The sequence below is a fragment of the Plectrocnemia conspersa genome, unplaced genomic scaffold (assembly GCF_051122295.1).
Source record: "Plectrocnemia conspersa isolate PC_06_02 unplaced genomic scaffold, ASM5112229v1 ptg000006l, whole genome shotgun sequence".
NCBI lineage: Eukaryota > Metazoa > Arthropoda > Insecta > Trichoptera > Polycentropodidae > Plectrocnemia > Plectrocnemia conspersa.
The window spans coordinates 9016827-9031152 of NW_028277170.1; the positions used below are offsets into that span (position 1 = coordinate 9016827).

Consider the following 14326-nt stretch of genomic DNA (forward strand, 5'->3'; position numbering starts at 1 on the left):
TTGGATGCCTTTAAAAAAATTAAAAAAAAGCGAATTGCACGTTCTAAAAATTTTACAATATGATAATCATATAGTGCAAAATCAGGTGAAGAACTTCAAAATCAAGCTCCCTGATTTTTTTATGTGATACTTTCCGAGTCTGGTTTTGCATTGCATGCTGTAAAATCCGTCTTTGTTGGTCACCAAAAGCAACTCTGACTTTAATCTAGATAATTGAGCACAATTTAGGATTCCAATAATACCGGTATTGACATTTTTTTTTTAATTAATTGCTATTTGTGATATGTTTAGTGTCTTAAGTCGGCTTATCTGATAGATGGATCTGCGAATTAATAGTTGAAACATTTTCTTATAAGATATTGAATGAAGATGTAGTAACTACTGTCGTTATCGTTTTTTTGGAAAATATAATATAATATTGTATAAAGCAAGGCAAATTTTGAGTTGCCGACATGTATGTTCCGTCTGACTATTTATGATTATTTCGTTTCTTCTTCCTTACATTCAGGTACTTCTAAAAATATTTGATACGCTAATCCTTTATTGTATTATCTATGACTACCAATAAAAATCAATAAGACTAATGTGTATAAAAAGTTTTTATCCTTTTTATTTCTTTACATTAATCTATTTATTAAATTATTGAAAAATATTTTTTTAAGAATGCGGTCGCAAATCTTTCATTTTTAATAAAAAAAAATCGTCTATCATCAACTGCTTCTGGATGCTTCCTAAGTTTTTATACCAGGCTCCAGAGCATCACTAGCCAATTTATTGAATTAAATATATTCCTATATTACTCATCATTTTTTGTCAGTTACAATTATCCGTGAGAATGATTGATGATTGTGATATTTATATGATTAAGGTGTGATTTTTTTATACATTTTTATTTTAATTATTGAACATTTAATATTTATTTTAAAATATCCCAAAAATATTAATTCTTAAAAGATTTATCTCTCATATATTTATTCACTTCTACTCATGTTAAATGCTAATTAAATTTAAGTTATAAATATTATAAAATAAAAAATACGTAAATACTGCATAATATTATTCTAACACTACTTGGGAAAATCCATATTTTTACGCTATTTTAAATTTTGAGTACTATATCTTAAAAGTTTTTTATGGCATTTCCAACTTCTTTTTTAGTATAATCAGGTTTTAGTAGTGTAATTTACTTACTCAGCTAAACGCAGATTTGCCTTTAAATAATGAATTGAGATGATCTTCAGTTATTTCTCACATTAATGTATCAGCATATAATAAAGCTAGTTTATGGTTATCAAGCACAAAAGTAAAATTGTTTGAGATTTTTATAACATAATGTTTAAGAATTAAAGATTATTTTTGAAATGTATATTTAATATATGTATGTATGTAGTTAATTAGGTATTAAGAATCCTGAGAAACTATTATGTAAAATAACAATACTTTAACAACAATTTAAAGCGTTACAGAACATTTTAATTTCATTTTAATTTCAACACACATAACCTGTCGTATCCTTATTTCTAGCGCTTCGTTGTAGTTATTCATAAATGGAGAAGTACCCACCAAAACAAGTCATGGAAAATGCAGATATGTTTAATCCTGGATCGCAAGATAATCGCGATCAATATACTCGCCAAGCAGTATGGAAGGAAACTGGAAAGGAGCCACAAATACCAAGTAATTATAATATTGTTAAGATTAATGATAGTTAGGTATAAGAAAATGAGTACGGCTGAGGGAATTATGTACGGAGTAAATATGTTATTATATAAATATCTATGTTTAGTAAAAATTTGTTTGATGTAAGAATTAATATATAATAATAATAAAATTAATATATAATTAATAAAATAAATATATAATAATTCATATACATTTAAGGACTGTATGGTAAAGTTAAGATTAAGACGCAATTCACCTGCCTTTTACATATTGTTTATAGAAATATTCTTTAGATTATTTCACGCGTCAAAAATCACGACGAAAAATAAACTACAAATTCTTAAATACAAATTCATAAATATAACATTAGATTACTTTAATTTGAATTATATTTTTGAGCTCATGAGTTATTAAAGTATTAATAGGAGGGGGCAAATTTAGTTTTTGCCTGGGGCGCCAAAAAACCATCTAAACTTTTATATATGACAACAAAAACTATTACAATTTCTCTAGCAGAACTTAATCCCAATCAATACTTCTTAATACTTATATGCCGCCAAAAATCTAAAACAAGAAGAACAGTTCAATAATCACCAATGCTAAATGTTTTATTTTCAGAGAATAAAATCAAGGAGCATTGGGACAAACTTAAAAGTCGTTTTTGCAATGCAAGAAATATTTCAAAGGTTGACCAAAAAAGTGGTATGACTGGCAAAATAAAAATCCCTTTCGAAAAGCAGCATACTACAGATCGACAAAATGAATCTATTTCATTTCTTCCAGAAAGTATAAAGTAAGCATAAAAAGCTTAAAATTATGTTTCTTATAGTGTTTTCATGTTTTAATGTACGTTTTTTCTATTAAAGATTGCAGAGCAATTTGATAACTGTAATAGACCTGTCAGAAGATTCTGAAGAAAAAGAATATACAATTCTTCAGTCGAAGCGAGAATATTCAGATTTTGAAAAAAAACGAGATGCTCAAGGCAGTAAAGCTAAATATGAGGCGGCTACTGAAGATGCTGAACCTTTTGAAAATCCTTTTAAAGCCGTGAAACTTATCCAAAACAATAATAAACAAAACCAATTTGATACTCCGGCGTACCACATGATTCAAATTAGGAAGGAACATACTGCTTTAAGAAAGCGCAAATATGAAGAAATGCTTCTGCCCCCACAAACTTCTAGAGCAAGTAGTCTTGCAGAAGCTCTTGATGATGCGGACATGTTCTTTCTAAACATGTCAAGAATAATAAAGCGCTTGCCGAAAACTGATCAGGCACAAATTAAACTTGCATTGAATAATTTGGTTATTTCGGCAGAAATGAAGTATAATCAACGATCGGTTTCTGCAACTCCCACTCCACAGCACCAATTTCACAAACAAAAATAATATGTTTTTATCTCCATCAATACCAAGGAACATACAACTGATGACGTCATTTTCAGATTATTCCAGCCAAGGAAAAAATATTAAATTATTTCAGCATCGAATCAAAAACTAATTTTGAAATTATGTCTGTTCCTCAAACACAATAGCATTAAATAAATAAAATATGTCCGATTTTATTATAAATTGTTTAATTGTAGTAGTTTCTAGAAATCTGTATTGTTTATAAATGGAAATATAAATGTTAAATATATATATATATATCCTAAAAGTATTTGATTATTTACTCAATCAAACAAACAGTTAATACTTCTTCATTACTGACAAATATTTTGATTTTATACATATAAAAATAAATCATTTTCTAATTTGGTCATACGAAGACACATGTTAAACAGTTAAGATCTATTCCCAATCTAATCGTTAAAATTTGTTCAATTATTCACTTTTTGTATTCATGTCATGGCCCAATTCTCAATTTTTATTTTCTATATTTGACAGTAACAGTTTAAATTTCCTGTTCCTAATCCAAACTGTGCTAAAATTTTAATAATACAAATATTTGATGTAACAAAAACAAACAACCACCCGAATGATAATTTAAAATACTGTGGCACCTGCGATAATTAATGCTTAATCTGCGATGAAAATGTAGTACCAGATGCGCTTATATTATATAACGTAATAATTGTCTGTTTCCACCTAATGCATTTATAAATATCAGTTTAAAATACTAAACTATAATATTTCGTTCATTCAATCCATATTTCTTTAACTTTTGTACAACAACTCTAATGTAATAATATTAACAAGCAAACAATTACTATCGTTTTATTATATTTTTCACTGACATCTATGGTTTATAATAAAAAATAATAGGAAGTAAATATTTTGTGGGTTAGGTCTTAGCTAAAATTTAATTTAATAAAATAAATGTATAGTTACATATTAAAATTATATATTTTTAACTTAAAATGTAAAAAAATAAATAATGTTAATCGATGAAAATTAAGTGATAGCATTTTTATATGTAAACAAATACACGATTATGTGTCATGAATAGAACATTTTTTAGATCAAGAAGATATTTCAATTAACGTCCTTTTCGCTATTAATCTCTTATTATCTATAAATCGTTTTGAAAACAATATTCCATAAAATTCGAAGACGTGGTTAGCCACAAAAAAAATTAAAATGAATAAAATTAGAAATGAGCTTTTACGTACTACGTTCTTATGCATTTTTAATTATGTTTTTATATAATTAAATTCATATTTTAACATTTATTAAACCGAACTGGTTTCATAAATGTTAAAATAGAGCAATAAGACTAATTTTATATTTTCTTTTAAAATATTTTTTTAATGTTAATCGTATGCTAATTATAGCACAAAAATTATTAAAAAAGTTATATTACATCTAGTCAATTAAAAACATCAAATTATATGCAATAGTTTGGTTACGTGCTTTTAATACTATATCAATTTTGTTTGTTTCCATGCCACTGGTTATTATCTCGATTACTTTCTACTTTGGTTTTATACCAGTCAAGCTTCAATAATTACATAGCATTGTTTAACATCAAAGAAAGACATGTCCCAAACTAAAAAAAATTCTAATAGTAGTAACTACAAATATATACGACGCATATCTATTTATGATTAGTCTAAATTTGCAATTGGAATGTTATATATCAGCCATTATTGCAAACTTATTTGTTGTCGACATAAACGCTAACATAAAAATAATGGCTTTAGGGGAATCAAATTGAGTTCATAGTAAAATCGGAAACCCTTTATTATGGAAAACACTATTGTTGAACGAATTTTTTTTTTTGCTAATTGTAATCTGTTCATCGATTATGTTGCTAATTTGACGGTGAACTTTGTTGTCGTAGCTAAACCCTTCTAGTAGTCGTCTGTATTTGTCTCGAAGATGGTTGCTTAGACAGGAGGCAAGGAGTAAAACCGAGTTCGAAGGACACCGTTTATCGAAGATGTAATCCGAGCGTCGAAGTCAAATAAATTGAAGTATTGCGCAATAATTTTCAATCAAATTTTAATATTATTAAACACTACATGGTAAAAATATTTATTAATCAAGGTAATATATTCTTATAAATATTGCAATTTAAATTAATTAATTACAGTGACGCACAGTGCATTATCTCGTCGGTAAATTTATATAAAAATCTTTTGCGGGAAATCCTATGCGAAAATCCCACTATTACATTAGATTGTGCTGGTGTGTTAATCAGAGGTTAATCTATTATCAGTTTCGAAATAAAAAATACTTTATATGTATTGTACATATCGCTTTGCATATCTTTTAAACTGATGAACAATTCCTTATCTGTTTCTTTATAGTACAGATACAATAAAATCGTAGGGCAGTTAACTTAAGATACGTCCTACGAATGTATATTGTCAGTGACTTAAAAAAAAAGGTACCATAAACCATATAAAAAATAGTTAATACCACGAACACATAAAAATGGAGAAATGCAGGTAAACATATGCACACATACGTATATTTTTGTGAGTGATAATTAAAAGGAGATTAGCCCAAAGCCCAAAGTTTAAAAAGGGCATTTTTCTTAAAATATATTTACATTTATAATAAAAAATCATGTTATTATCAATATATTACATTAAAATAATTTAACAATTATTAATATTATTTTTGAATACGTACCAAAAAAAATCTTGTTCATGAATTAGAAAACTAATTAATTAAATGTTAAATTAACAAAAAAGTTTTTCTTAATTGCTAATTTAACTTATCAAAATATAACTCTTATTTTTAATTACAGATAAAATTTATTAATCAATTTAAATATTAAGTAGTCCTATTAAAAATATAATATTTAACTTCCCAGATATTTTTAACTTCAGTGCAATGGTAACGCTTTTTATTCACAAAAAATATACTTATAGTAAATTTTATTTTATTGTTTCTACATAAAAAAATAAAATATAGAGTCTAAAACCTAGATTTAAATATATTAAATATGTAATTTTCATCCCAATTCAAGTAAATCAACACAAAAAAAATTTGAGTATTTTTTAAAATGTTGAAAAAGATTATTTTCGCCGAAAATTTATAAAGATAATCTTATATGATAATCAATAACAAATATTTTTTTAATCAGCGTGCAATTTTGATATTACATCGAGTTATCTTATACATGTGAAAAAATATAAATTCCTGTATAAATTCTAGTACATACATATATGCAGTACATACACATGTTATCATTATATTGAAAAATATAGAATACAATTTCATATATTATGGATGTTAAAATAATGGTTATATAAATATATATATAATGATATTTTGCACTTATATATTTTTTATTAAAAAAATTAAATATATATATTAAGACAAATAGGACATATCTCCTTTTAATTCTTAGCCTAAGATGCATATACATACATACATCTGATCTAGAATCAATATCAGACATGTTATATTCAAGTAATTAATTAAACGAATGTTAATGTAAATGGTTAATATTTAAGATATATCTTAATTTGATTTAAGCCATTGTAATGAATTTATTTTATTTTGTCGGTGTTTGATATAACTTCTTGGAAATAATATATAATCAACGCTAATATATTATTTGTTTAATGTGTGATTTTATTTAATAAGCTGATTCAAGAAAACACATTTATGACATTGTTTCTAGACATCATATATACATACACATGGTAATGATACATTTATTAAATTTAATTACAGAAATAGTACATAGCAATCTACAGTACAAAAAAACAAAAATAATACAAGAGTGATATTGTTTTTAAATATTAGTGAATTTTATAAGTATAATGGCAATTTTAATAAGAAGTGTGCTACTTACAATATGCATCCTAATAAGTGCTTCAAATGGATCTATACTGAAAAATGATGGTGAATATTAAATTTATTTATTATATCGGCTTAATCTTAAGACAACCTTCCTTCTTAATAAATGTAATTTCATTGATTCCATAAAATCCAATTAACTGATTTTCATACAATTTATAGAATTAAAGAATATTTAATATTAAATCATAAAAGTATAATAAGTGACAATTTAAGACATATTTTATTTGTAAAACAAAGAAGAACTATGGGAAATTCCTACATAAAACGAATATTAAATTGAACATTTGTCTGCAAAGAATTTAATGTAAATTTTTAATAGTCGGCCGAAAACAACACTTAGATTACGTTTGTCGGAGCTTTTTTGTTCTTGTTGTTCAGTTCAGACTCGCAGAAGTCGATTGATATTCAAAGCGAGACTCATAACACAAGACAAAAGTCAATTGTAGGTAATTTTGTATAACGGTTACAATCTGCATAATTTTTAAAAGCCGCTTCTTCTTATTTTCGAAGTAAAAATCTTTTGTCAAAAAAATAGGGAAATACAAAGATTATCGTTAACAAATTTTGGGAAGCTCGAGTGTTAGTATTGACTTGGTTGTATACAGTTCAGCTACGACTTGTGTGATGTGTGTATAATATATTAACCTAGTGAAGTGAATGTACGTTAAAAAGTAACACTCCAAAATTATTATATAAAGTAGGTGATCAATGCGTTATATAATATTCTTGTTAAACGCTAAATATATTTGTCTACTAAATTCTAATAACGTATAAACAACATACGCTGCAAACAAATTATTAGCATAAAAACGCTTTTAAACCATTGCCAGTCGCTTTAAAAAAATATAGTATTAGAATGTTTTTTTTAACTGGTTAAATGATGACTAATTAAATTCTTTCAACTAATGTTTTTCTTTTAAAATTCGCAATAAAGTCTTAAACATATTATATCATATGTATTATCTATATGTTTAATGAGAAAATATTTTTAACCAAAAGCAGTATTATAGTCATTTATTTCACTAGCCAAAAATACAATTGAACTCTTGAAAATATTTTTAAAGCAATTTATTTTTTTAAAAACATAGTTATACAAATATTTACTATATGCATATACATATATTACTTGTTTATTATTAATATAAAGTCCATAATATTTTATTTTTATTTTTAATTAGATACAAAATAAAATGATATTATTCTTCAAATACACTGTATATATTATATATATATTGATAAATTGATTAATTTACAAAATTTTATATTAGTTAGATTTTATAACAAAATAGATATTGCCAATATTATTTTCAAAACAAATACTAATTTTTATAAAAACGAGAACTGTATGAAACATAAAATTATTTTTGTAGAATAGTAAATTTACTTTATTAAAATTAATCCCAAATTAATTTTATAAAAATTATTTGGTGCTTACATTTATATATGTTTAAGAAGGAAATAATAATATTTCAGCAATTTCAAAGAAAGAACAATCTTAGTATTAACTAGTGTCATGGATCAAATGGACCAAACTCCGACATTATTTTCGACAGTGTCAGTTGCACATAATATTAAAAGTGCCATTTTTTAATATGTCAAGTTAATAATTTGACATTCATTAAGGAGAGATTGCATTACTATTTAATCGTATATTTTTTAAAAGTTAAAATTATGTTTTCGCTCTGTGGTCACCATTCAGTTTTCACCACTCAACTTTTAAGTCTTGAATGTGTGAATTTAATAAATAATTATATTACTACAAAAAAATACCACAAAGTGGTACATTTTAATTTTTGTAAATTTAAATAAAGGTATAGTGACGTAGTATATTAATACAATATTATGAATTGATAATATATAAAGAGGAGTGACACTAAATAGGTTAGTGACGGTCCTGCTGGAATATTAACATGAACGTAAATTTCACCCTTTCATACATTGAATGATATTCATATCAATAATCCGCATTTATGCCGTATTTTTATTTTTAATCTACAAATTTTTAATGCAAGCTATCTTATAAATAAAAAGATACTAATCAATATTTTTTTAATTATAATTGAAATCAAATATCTCGTGTGACATTTTTTTTTACAAAATCGATCAAATCAGCTTTGATAAGAGTGACATTTTAGATTTTGCTCTGAATATGAAGAAATCAAATTAGGAACACAATCATTTTTCATTTTTTTTACTAAAGGATTTTTTTATTAAATCTTAGATTCATTGTATGATATATTTATGTATACGTACATACTTCATTTGCAATAAGTGATTACAAATTCTTTGAACTGTGTGATTACATCTGGATATTTGATACAGATATCAATCCGTTGAATATTTTATTTACAACAATGTAATTTAGTAGTCGTATCAAGGCTAATTAGAAAATACTTTCAAAAGCTTATTTAAGCAGATATATTTTTATTTATTGATGTATTACTTAAATTTTACGCATAAAAATCTCGTTCTCTTCTGGAAATCTACCTTCTTTAATTTAACAAACTGTAATATGCAGTGACATTTTTTGTATTTATTTATTAATACTAAGATAGAGGTCATTGTAAAAAAGACACAATAAGGCTAGAAGTTGCAAAATTATTTATTAAAATCAATCACAAACATTTTATGATACGAATAGTTAAGCTCTACTTTAATCAGAATTATTCTAAATTCACCGCAATTACCTATTTTTGTCTGGTTATTTTTTATTAGCTAGAAGACTTTTGACCACACTGAACCCACGTTCCACTAGATATATTGAAAAAAATGCAATCGAACAGATGTTATTTTTGGAAGATGTTGCTGTTTTTACACGTTCGCATAAATATTAATTTAATTAACAATCTATTAGTCATTATTTTTTTTACTATATAAGATTTTAATAAATTATTTAATTTACAGTACCGTCATAATAACTGGTCAAATTTACTATAACAAAATATAATATACGAGCTATTTATACAAAATTACATATTCACAATAAAAATATATAGTATATACATAAGAATGGTGTTATTTTAATTACTTTATAGAAACATATAAGTATAGATAAAAATCGAAATAAAATATAGTACATATTGTTTATTAAAACCTTTACTTTCTTATGTTGCTACTGACATTTATAACATTACAAATAATAGTAACTTAATTTTTCACATATCAGTTAAATCAAACAGTACATCAAATAAATTATATACATGAGACATAAGCCCAATGAGTGAAAGCTAGATGAACACAATTACTAAATAAGTAGTGAGTCTGAAATCAATGCCTGTAAATTAATACCATCTAATTTATTAATTATAAACTATTATTACAGCTTGCAATCAATATATGTCAATTTGCACAACATTTATCCGTGAGTTTATGATAATCCAGGAAAACCTAATCTGTCATGGTCTACCGGAATTATAAATATATAATAATCACTAATTCTGATTTTCCAGACACAATAGAAATTTGATTATACTTTATATCTATATTGAATTTCAACTCAGGTTTTTTAGGGTATTAGTTGTCGATTTAAGCCACTGGTCTATCGTTCTGACAACATATCAATTTACAATGATTAAATTAATAGGCCGTAATATGTGTAGTCCGTAAGCAGCTGGACTGATTGATGTAGATGTTACTGATTTCCAGTACTATTCTTAAAGTATTTTCCTGTAGATTTTTTTTAACCCTTGATATTTTTAAATTTTAAAGCGTAAACATGAAATGGTAATCTTTTTACAGCTATTCAAATATGATAGAGGAGGGAAAATACTGCATAAAAAACATACTTATCATATATTACAGTTACTACTCGCTGCACTGGAGCAAGATCGTATTGATTATTACAAAACCAAAAATGTTTAATATTTATTTAATTATTTTAAAAATAAAATAGAAAGAGCAGGGTCTCTACGGCATACACCGTTACTGGTACGTGTGTGCAATTTATGAAGTTAATATGACTCTAACCAGCACATTTTTTTTGAATTGTTATCGTCTGCCCAATAGTCTCGCCTGGCATATTTACATTTATGGCACTTTACGACTGTAATACACACAGACCGCCATTAAAGCATTAGATTAAACGATAATCACAGCGGATTGCCTCATGTCGTTGAGGCAATTCAAATAATTTTCAAACAACATTCATAAATAATGCTAAACGATAAAGCTGGCGCTTATCTCAAGACTATTAGGTTTACTTCGGATTTCGCCCAGGAAACAGTCTCTTTCTGAGCTGAATTTGTATTGTGTTTATATGTTCGATACAGAGCACGGAAATCTTTCGAAAACATCTTCAGACCTTAGTCAAGGTCTAAACGAGTACCCAATCAGCTCGAAACTGGCCGATACTAAAACGCAAGACTTCCAATGGTTTGTTCTACCATGGCATCACGTTAGGACCTATTTACAAAATAACTATGATGGAACAGGGTGCAATGATTCACCGGAGAATTTTCCAGACGACATCTTTACAGGTACTATGTTTGAGTTTTATTGTTTTTGTTGCTGTTATATTATGTAAAAAAACTATTGATGTGAATGATTTCAATATCATATGACTACGTGGCTATTTAAAATATTTCACTTAAACTTGATTGGCTTTTTTCTGATTCAATTATAATCTTATCTACAGAATATAAATATCGCCTATGATTTTTATGTTTAAAATTTAAAATTAATATTTGATTTCTACAGCATATTTTGAGGTGTTCCAAAAGCGATTGTTAAAAAAAATATTATACCAAATGACAAATACCCGTGCAGCAATGAAGATGATTTAATAACCATTATTAACACATTTTTTCTATTTAACAGATGAACAGTTGCGACAAGGAGCTATAATCCTTCACTTCATAGCAGTCATCTATAGCTTCAGCTTTTTGGCTGTTGTATGCAACGATTATTTCATACCAGCTGTAGAATGCATTTGTGAAGATTTGCATCTGAGCAAGGTACATATGATAGCGCTTTAAACAATGGCTTAGTGGCGATTTATTACTTTCAACAGCGTTTTTTATGTAGTTATTGTATTGTTTGTAATAGCAAGCGTTAGAAGTACTATTTTAGATTTGTATCTATTTTGGGCGTCTTGATTTGTTTCAGGACGTAGCTGCTGCCACTTTTATGGCTTCAGCCACTTCTTGCCCAGAGCTGTTCGCTAACGTCATGGGTACATTTGTCACAAAATCAGATTTGGGCATTGGCACTATCGTCGGTTCAGCTCTTTTCAACGCATTGGGAGTATCTGCCATAGGAGGGCTCGCGGCTGCAAAGGTTGTTAAAAAATACTCACATCATCACCCCAATAATATGCATATATTTATATACTTTTTATCATATCACAGCCTATTTTAATCGAGAAATGGCCAGTGAGAAGAGACAGTCTCATATACATATTTAACGTCATCATTTTGGTCATCATCGTCTGGGACGACAAGATAATGTGGTACGAATCGACAGTGCTCGTGTGCATGTACTTCTTGTACTTCTTCCTGATGTTCAATAATAACAGGATCATAGCATTATTTAAAAGATGCACCGGACGGAATAAAAAAGACCCAACGATAGATAGCGGTAAACATTAGTTATTATGTTCAACACTTTACACATAAGATAACGACAGAGATAACATCAAAACATGATGTAATTAATCTAATAAAGTATTATATGAATTATATTTTATATTACCAGGAGCTTACATTGCCAAGTTGGACTCTTTTGAACACGATTTATCAGAAAAGACGATTTCTACAATTACTCTGGGTACTGTTGAAAATGCGATGAAAGAGGATTTAGACGATCAATCTGATAGCAACATTGAAAACAGTAAGACTAATACTATGATAGTGCAAACAAAAAGCAAAGAGGCAGATTTTTTAATTTCGTCGCAAAGATTATGTGTGAAAATATATTATAAATTTATTTAAAAAACGCTTTGTCGCGCAATATGTGTAAAAACATCGCACGGCAGTTGAATGTGATGACTCAACGTGTGTGTCAGAGCGTGTGCAAATAATATACACTTACATGTATATGATTCTAGGCTCAGTGAAATTACAAATTAAACAAGATTTTTGCTACAAGTATAACTTTCTTAATATCATATGTATGATTTACATTTTTCGAAACAAACTTATTCTTTAGATATTGATATTTATATAAGTATATATTACTAAAATAGCTTTTAATTTTTTTTACAAATATAGAAAATTTTGTTATTTTAATATAAAATCTAAATCCAAGCAATAGACCAATATAATGTATCAAATAATATAGCTAAGATCAGTAGATAATTTAACATATGAATTAATCTATTTGATATTTGTGTATTTACCTAAATTTATGTTTTCACAGCGCAAAAAATCAGAAAAAGCCTCTGCCACTATCCCTTGGAAAAGACAATGATTTTGAGAATTTGGTTCATCTACACTTGGCCAATAAAACTAATTCTAACCTGCAGTATTCCTTCACCAAAGACGATACGTTTTCTGTACCCGTTGAGTTTCATTATCTGCATTGTCTGGATCGGAGTTATTTCATATTTTGTGTCATGGATGCTAACAATCATAGGTAAATTTATTTAACACCTATTATATCTAAATATATATTCTTCAATCAATGCAACATGATACATTTTCAGGAAATATGTTCGAAATTCCCGACTCTATAATGGGAATGACCTTTTTGGCGTTCGGCGGATGTCTTCCGGAAGCTTGTTCCATCTTTATATTATCTCAAAAAGGTGTGCTATACCTTAAGTATTACACTGATTCAATTTATTATATATTTTTTGTATTAATAGGTAAAGGTGATATGGGGCTTTCCAATTCTCTAGGCGCCAACTCTCTAGCCATATTGTTCTCCCTGGGCATCCCATGGTTCGCTAAAGCCATGTTTTTGAGGGCGAACGGTGAAGAAGGATTCATCGAAATCAACTCTAGCGGAATGAACTTTATAGTATTGTCCTTGATTCTAGTCATTATTTGTCTAAACATAATTTTCCAGTTCGGAAAATTCTATCTGAAGAAAAAGACCGGCGTCATTATATTTGCGTTCTACTTAGTTTTTGTAACACTATTCATACTGACCGAAGCCGGTATATTCTTCGATTTGCATTTGCCAGAATGCTAAAAAATTTAACGTACTATGTACATAACGATAATAATTATTTATAAAAATAGTTATACAAATCTCATAGCCATTTTTCGAAAAAAAGGCTTATATTATTAATTATTTAAATACATAAATAGTATTTTGCTTTTAAAATTATTATTAATACAAAAATAAAATATAAAAATACACATATTTAAAGTAGTTTTAATAAATTACTTTTATACTTTGAACTAATATGTGTACGTTGAAACTGTGATTTAATATATAGTTTTAAATAAACAACTTT

General features: G+C 27.0%; 2 protein-coding genes across 2 annotated transcripts; both read left to right on the forward strand.

Moving 5' to 3' along the window:
* The first annotated feature begins 1554 nt into the window (after window positions 1-1554).
* Window positions 1555-3210, forward strand: LOC148234166 (uncharacterized). Its single transcript, XM_088187385.1, has 3 exons — window positions 1555-1677; window positions 2281-2455; window positions 2529-3210. The coding sequence occupies exons 1-3, from the start codon at window positions 1575-1577 to the stop codon at window positions 3052-3054; spliced, it is 804 nt and encodes a 267-aa protein (XP_088043511.1). The 5' UTR covers window positions 1555-1574; the 3' UTR covers window positions 3055-3210.
* A 2240-nt stretch (window positions 3211-5450) lies between these two features.
* Window positions 5451-14293, forward strand: LOC148234167 (sodium/potassium/calcium exchanger 5-like). Its single transcript, XM_088188481.1, has 10 exons — window positions 5451-5558; window positions 6799-6969; window positions 11196-11402; window positions 11743-11879; window positions 12031-12201; window positions 12273-12501; window positions 12619-12753; window positions 13282-13497; window positions 13568-13669; window positions 13730-14293. The coding sequence occupies exons 2-10, from the start codon at window positions 6888-6890 to the stop codon at window positions 14056-14058; spliced, it is 1608 nt and encodes a 535-aa protein (XP_088044607.1). The 5' UTR covers window positions 5451-5558; window positions 6799-6887; the 3' UTR covers window positions 14059-14293.
* The last annotated feature ends 33 nt before the right edge of the window (window positions 14294-14326 follow it).

What these genes read in the sequence shown, in the direction of transcription:
- LOC148234166 (XM_088187385.1), top strand. Translation starts at nt 1,575, where the DNA reads ATGGAAAATGCAGATATGTTTAATCCTGGATCGCAAGATAATCGCGAT. An exon ending in AAAGGAGCCACAAATACCAA is followed by an intron (nt 1,678 to 2,280) that starts GTAATTATAATA and finishes TTTTATTTTCAG; the next exon opens with AGAATAAAATCAAGGAGCAT. An exon ending in TTTCTTCCAGAAAGTATAAA is followed by an intron (nt 2,456 to 2,528) that starts GTAAGCATAAAA and finishes TTTCTATTAAAG; the next exon opens with ATTGCAGAGCAATTTGATAA.
- LOC148234167 (XM_088188481.1), top strand. Translation starts at nt 6,888, where the DNA reads ATGGCAATTTTAATAAGAAGTGTGCTACTTACAATATGCATCCTAATA. An exon ending in TCCAGACGACATCTTTACAG is followed by an intron (nt 11,403 to 11,742) that starts GTACTATGTTTG and finishes TCTATTTAACAG; the next exon opens with ATGAACAGTTGCGACAAGGA. An exon ending in CTTTATATTATCTCAAAAAG is followed by an intron (nt 13,670 to 13,729) that starts GTGTGCTATACC and finishes TTGTATTAATAG; the next exon opens with GTAAAGGTGATATGGGGCTT.